The sequence below is a fragment of the Ziziphus jujuba genome, chromosome 12, assembly GCF_031755915.1.
Source record: "Ziziphus jujuba cultivar Dongzao chromosome 12, ASM3175591v1".
Lineage (NCBI taxonomy): Eukaryota > Viridiplantae > Streptophyta > Magnoliopsida > Rosales > Rhamnaceae > Ziziphus > Ziziphus jujuba.
In genome coordinates this window covers 9,871,845-9,878,467 of record NC_083390.1, presented here as the reverse complement: position 1 = coordinate 9,878,467, position 6,623 = coordinate 9,871,845, and the positions used below count along the sequence as shown (strand labels likewise).

General features: G+C 32.1%; 1 protein-coding gene across 1 annotated transcript; it reads right to left on the bottom strand.

The window, feature by feature from the left end:
• Window positions 1-3,030: 3,030 nt before the first annotated feature.
• LOC107428801 (ankyrin repeat-containing protein At2g01680-like) lies at window positions 3,031-4,354 on the bottom strand. The gene is made up of 3 exons (XM_016039389.1): window positions 3,989-4,354; window positions 3,274-3,551; window positions 3,031-3,100 (listed from the first exon to the last, which is right to left on the bottom strand). The coding sequence occupies exons 1-3, from the start codon at window positions 4,352-4,354 to the stop codon at window positions 3,031-3,033; spliced, it is 714 nt and encodes a 237-aa protein (XP_015894875.1).
• Between the last annotated feature and the right edge of the window lie 2,269 nt (window positions 4,355-6,623).

Here is a 6,623-nt window from a genome sequence, read left to right as displayed (position 1 = left end):
TTAAAAGTGTTCAGTAGATAGGGTCACTCACTGAGATGATTAGCATCTCACACTCTTAAATTCCGTTCCCCTAGGTCCAGGTTGGAGACGTTGATTGTCCGGGGCGAGTCCAACGTCTCAGTTCGTTGCCGAAGGTTCAAGAAGTTTTTCTTCTCTTTTTCCTCTCTATCTTGTATTGCTTCCTTATCTGTCATTTTATAAATTCCACATTTATTTGTATAATGCTCTGTATACTGTATTGGACGTGTAGTTTTTATTTATGCACTGGGTTGCTGCTGTTATTATTTAAAGTGCTGTAAATTCGTGGAAACAAATTGTAGAATTGTGGGAGGAATAAGGGGATGTTTTTAGAAGTGTGTTTTCAGTGCAGGTAATTTTTGGTTAGTCCTACCCTTAGGGGAGGTGCTGCCGGATTTTCCGTTGGAAGGTTCGGTGGTATTTCCCTGGGATCAGGGCTTGTCTAGGGTTCCGGAGAAGGAATTCTGGACGGGTCCTGACACCATAAATCTGAAGGCAACCTTTTTCTTTTAAGTATACACCTTTCCATTACCATGATTGTTCTATTTTTCTTTTCATAAATACCATTTTGTTATGGTGAATAACGGGATGTTAGCCCAAGTTTTATACCAAACTCTTTACAAAATAATTCAAACTCATTTGAAAGATATTCTCCACCACGATCAATTCTCAAAGTTTTAATCCAATAACTTAAAAACTTTTCATCTTGAGCTTTAAAATAATTGAAAGCTTGAAATGCTTCTGATTTTGCTTTAAGAAAAAATGTCCAAACTTTTCTTGAAAAATCATCAATAAAAGAAATGAAGAACCTATTACCTCCCATAGATGGTTCTGGCATTGGACCACATAAATTAGAATGGACAAGCTCAAGAGGTCTTCTAGCTTGTTGAAAAAATTTTGAAGGAAAAGACTCACGATGTTGCTTTCCAAGCTGGCAAGATTCACATACTCCAATCATCTGATCAATTTCAGGTAGGCCTTTAACCATCTTTCTTTTTGATAGCAACCTTAGACTTCCAATATTTAAATGCCCAAATTTATCATGCCATATTTTTGACTTTTCTTCTTCAACACATCTAAAACAATCAATATTAAAGATTTCCAGTGTAAGAAGGAATAAATTATTTGGAGCCACTAGAATTTTAGCAACAAGCTGACTTTTCTTCTTTAGAATGCACATATTATCATGAAAGTGAATATCAAATCCCTTTTTCAAAAGTTGCCTAGTGCTTAGCAAATTACATTGTCAGCTAGGGACATAGTAAACTTCTAACATTTTCTCCAAAGCTCCAAATTTAGTTTTAAAAATAATTTCTCTCATACCTTATATTTTATAGGATTTTGCATCTTCCATCATCACTTGACGACATTCAAATTCTTCTAATGATGAAAACAGATGCTTATTGTCAGTCATATAATTACTTGCTCCACTATTTAAATACCAAACATTATTTATGTCACCATAGCAAGCAAGAAACAAAGTTTTAAATTTACCTTCCTTCTTATCATGAATGAACCCAGCCCTTTTTCTTTGATTAGCTGGATTATTCCAACATTCACTTGCTTTATGTCCAGGCTTGTGACCATGCAAATTAGAGCCTTTTCATCTTCCTCTGCTAAATCTACTACCTTTTCCTTTTATGGTGTGTTCTCTGGCAAATTTATATTTTCTACTGAAGGATCATCTTTGTTTAGACTCCCCTTTCCCTCTTCCATGAAATTTAGAACCTCTTTCACTAGTATTGCCCCCTCTACCACATTCTCGAAAATTAACTCGTGAGAAATTTTGCCCTCCTGTATTTGTAACTTGTGATTTAAAAGCTTGATCAACTGAAATCTGGCTAGATAAAGTAAGAGTTCTTTTATTTACTTGAAATTCATGAGACTTTAAAATGCCAAATAACTCCTCTATTGAAACAGTAGATAAATCCTTTGATTCTTCTACTGCAACGAGAACAAAATCAATTTTTTCTGGAAAACTTCGAAGAACCTTTTCAACAACCTTTTGATCTTCTAAAATTTCCCCATTAGAAGGCATTTGATTCACAATAGAAGTAACCTTATTGAAATAATCTGAAATGCTTTCACTCTCCTTCATTTCTAATTTTTCAAATTTTGCTCTCAAAGCCTACTGACGTATCTTTTTTCACCTTTTATTCTCCTTTATATGCTGATTGGATCATTTCCTAGGCTTGCTTGGAAGTTTCTACTTTTGTAATCCTTTCAAATATTGGTCTTTCAATGGTTTGATAAATCTGAAAGAGAACCTTGCTATCTTTCTCTCTTTTTTCTTTCAACAAAATGCTTTCTATTGTAGTTATACTCTCTTCATCTTCTGGCTTTTCATATCCATCTTCCACAATACTCCATAACTTCAATGATTTTAGCAGCACCTTCATTTGATGGCTCCAATAATCATAATCTTCTCCGTTGAAGCGGGGAATAAGGGAAGCCCAATTGTTTATATTTTGCCATGAGCTCTATTACCAAATGTTGGTTTTTAATTTATTTTTTTATTTTATAAAGATGCAGTGCAGTGCATTACACGTTCAAGAAGGAGAGCCAAAACAAAGCAAATACATAAACCTTTTTTTATTTATATTTTCCACACCCTGATTCAATAGACAAAAATAGAGATATATAAGCATTCACATTTTTCATAGTTCATGAACCATATTAAATATGTTCTTACATTTCCCATACATATTTATTATATATCCTAGAGAAAGCAAATATTAAATTTGGTTTATTATTCCAACAGTATAATTCTAAACATCATAAACTAATAGCGGAGTGCATTGGGATGTATATGAAATAAGAATAGCACGCATGGCTAACACATACGTAGGGAATTCCAACATAGAATACAAAGTCTTTCAACTCCAGAGTCCAAAACGAGTTCTGACATTGTTACAAGGCTTATTTCTCTTAAAAAATATGTATATTGGGAATGGTAATAGAAAATAAAACATAATAATGAGGAAGAAGCCATAAAGCAAGATGCTGAAAATATTAGAAGGAAGATGATATCTTCCGAAGCTGTAGTGGTTTTGCTTTCCAGCACCAGCGAGGACTACTGGTCCTATACAACGCTCAAAAGCAAGAACCATCATGAAAAGTAAAATTGTTGTAACATATGTTGTCGAAAATACTGGCAATATAATGACTACAAATTTTCCAAATACTGGGATAAAATAGTGGATCAACAAGGAGGCAATGGAAAAAATGAAAGCCAATATGTCAAATTGTAAAAACTGTTCGAATTGTTTTCTTCCCCTGAGAACTGGTAAGCCTTTTTCATTGTATCCACCAGGCTTTGTTAAAGCAGCTGCAAATGTGGTTTTTGCTATGATTTTCGCTATCACTAAATTGATGGCGGAGAAATCCCTTAACTTATTTTCAAATTTCAACGTATATTTATAGGTCTCCTCCTCCTCTGAAACAACCATCTCTTCATCAAGCTCTTTCAGGCCACCAGCTTCGTTTTTTTGTTTCTTCTTCTCATCAATCTCTGCTTGTTCAATTTGTATATCCTTTTTTTGTTTTTCTCCCCATCACTAATCTCTGCTGCTTCTTGTATTTCTTGTTTTTTCTTCTACCAAAACTTGGTGGTAAACCAATTTCTATCTCCAACAACAGCATGATTTCCAACTGGACACATATAATTAATTTATATAATGTTAGTAATATGCATTTGGATGGATGAAATCAACACTGGCTTTAAAAGGAAGATCAGCTCATAGAGACTATTAGCACTAAACACTAACATAAAGATGTTTACCAAGATGATGTAATAACGGCCATATATTTTTATTTTTATTGGTTGAACAATTAATATAACTTAAATATGGATATGATAAAATTATATAACTAAAAATAAGCCAATATAGTTATATGCATTAATTAAACAATGTTAGCCAAGCATTCATATATATAGTTTAAAATTTAGTATATGTGAAAGAAAACTTACAATTTCAATATCCTTTAGCTGTTTGTTTGATAGGATTATGTCGACAAATGTCTTTTTGTCATTGTTTGTAGCCCCTTTATTGATTTTTGAGTCATCCGTCAACATTTTCAAAATTATGAAATGTCCTTGAATAGCGGCTAGACGCAAAGCTGTATTTCCTTTTTTATCTTGCTCATTTATAAGATCCTGAAATATCAAGGACTTCAGCAAAGAATTCACCACTACTTCCTGTCTATTTTCCACAGCAATATGAAGAGCCATCCGACTGTTGTTATCCAACAACTCACAAACTTCTGGGCAACTATTGATCAGTACACTAACAACATCAACATATCCTTTCTTTGCAGCAATGTGAAGGACAGACATACCTTCTTTGTTCTTTCAGTAAGCAAGGCTCTTACTATCATTCTTCACAAATTGTTTAACAAGTTTCACATTGCCAACATGTGCGGCATAATGAAAAGGGGTCCACCCAAAATCATCTTCTTTTTCTAGTGTTAAAGCTTGAATTTTTTTCCTCTTTCAGCACCTGAAGCACAAAATCTACCACAACAATAGAAAATCAATGCTATCACCAATTTCTAATATGAAACGTCTCAAAACTAAGAATGAACTAATGTTATTTAAGCCTTGTTGCAGAGTTAAATGGATGAGATTTGGGTTCAATACGCTTGACAAGAAGGAAGAAAATCTCCAACTGAAAAAGTCTTTCAGGTAGAATGGTTAAACGTTATATTTTAGAGCGAAGGTCTGAATTTGTTCTTTGTTGATTTTAGACGTTTTACAGATTTTTTGCAATATCTGTAATTTAAGTTTTAATTTTTATTATTTCTTATTTGTAATTGAGTATATTACCATAAGGTTCACTGTCTTTGAAGTAACCAATAAAAATTCAATGCTAAATTAAAATGAAATTTTGGAATTCTCAGGCAAACAATTATATCTTTTCTTGATCTAAATATATCAAAAAGTGATTTCCATTGCTATCACTAATACATTTTGATAACATAATAAAATTATTATAATCTCATAGAACAGTTACAATTTCTAATCCCACTAAATTTTCCTGAACATTTTTTATTTTTATTTTTTATAATTCAATTAATAATTAAGATTCAATGAAGCTCTAAAATGTCACTGTTCATCTTCAGAAACAATTTTGAATGTCACTAGATCACTTAATTAGTTTAACATGATGGCATTTTCACATGTCATTTATTGTCTTTTCTAATGGCGTTTTCAAGTGTTAGTATAACTTTCATTTATATGGGTATCTATGACACTTATAAGGAATGTTATTAATTAATAAATGTTACCGAAGTCAAGTATACCTTTAATAACATTTTAAAGTGTTACTAAATCATGTTTTGTTGTTGTGCACGAGAATGACAAATTGTAGAGTGTGAGTTGAGGAAACGATTAAGTATATAATTATATTACAATAATATATTTTTACATGTCTAATTATGAGAAAATAAGATTCAAATCATCTAGTTAGTATACCCTCATCTTATAAAGCCAGGATATAGTTTAAATCATTCAAGGCAAATCGATCACTTTCATTTCAACCTGATTTTTTTGCAATATATTCTGATTTTATAAAATTAATATATCCAGATTGAATAATTATTTTATATATATATATATAGAGAGAGAGAGAGAGAGAGAGATTCGAGTAGCTTGTGATTGGCTCAAGCTTTACTCAATTTTAACTCATTTAAGCTCGATTCGTAAAGAAAACAAGCTAATCTTCAACAAGAAATGAAGCTCGTGGGTGGATCTTGAATAATGAATCAAGTTCTTGAATAGCTAAAATTTGTTATTTATATGTATCTATATCAAAGTTATATTATAAATTTAACCACATTAAATATTATTAATACATAAAATATTTTTTTATATTTTAAAATTTTAATCTTTTTTTCTAAATAAATTAATGCTAGGGATATTAGCAGCCAAACACCCCGAACTTTATCAAGATTAACACATTGCACCATAAATTTTTTTTTTCTAGCATTATGCACCCCAGATTTCCTTTTTGCATGCACCGTTCGTTCTTCTGTTAAAAATAAATAACAAAATGATCAAGTGTCTCATACGTGCTCATCAAACGAGGATAGATCAGGTAATTTCACTGTTCTCAATTTAGAAATTAGGGTTTCATTCGAGGAATTTCTTCATCCAAATCCCTTCTCCTTCTTCTTCTTCTTCTTCTTCCTTCCACATCCATGTTTGTTCTTTTATATTCCTCACATTTTTCACTCATCACGTGCTCTTTCAAACCCAAAACCCCTTCTTTTTCTTTTTCTTCTTCTTCTTCCAAACAACCACTCTCAATAACACCAACAATCTCAAAGCTGTGAGGGAGTGAAGTTCTCTATCTCTTCTCTTTCTTTGTCTCTGTCCTCTTTTGTTTTTTTAGTGTAGTCTCTCTGTCTCTTTCTCTCTCTTCTCTTTTTTTTTTTGTGTACTCTCTTTTTCTCTTTAACTCTCTCTGTCCTTTTTTTTTATGTACTCTCTCTTTCTGTGTAAATCTCTCTGTCTATCACTCTCTCTCTCTCTCCTCTTTCTTTGTCTCTATTCTTTTTTTTTTTTCATACTCTCTCTTTCTCTGTAACTCTTTCTATTTGTCTCC

Coding starts and splice junctions, on each gene's coding strand:
- LOC107428801 (XM_016039389.1), bottom strand. CDS start 4,354: ATGTCTGTCCTTCACATTGCTGCAAAGAAAGGATATGTTGATGTTGTT. Junction 3,552..3,988: donor AGCTAAAGGATATTGAAATT/GTAAGTTTTCTT, acceptor AAACAAAAAAAG/GATATACAAATTGAACAAGC. Junction 3,101..3,273: donor GGAAGAAAACAATTCGAACA/GTTTTTACAATT, acceptor AGCGTTGTATAG/GACCAGTAGTCCTCGCTGGT.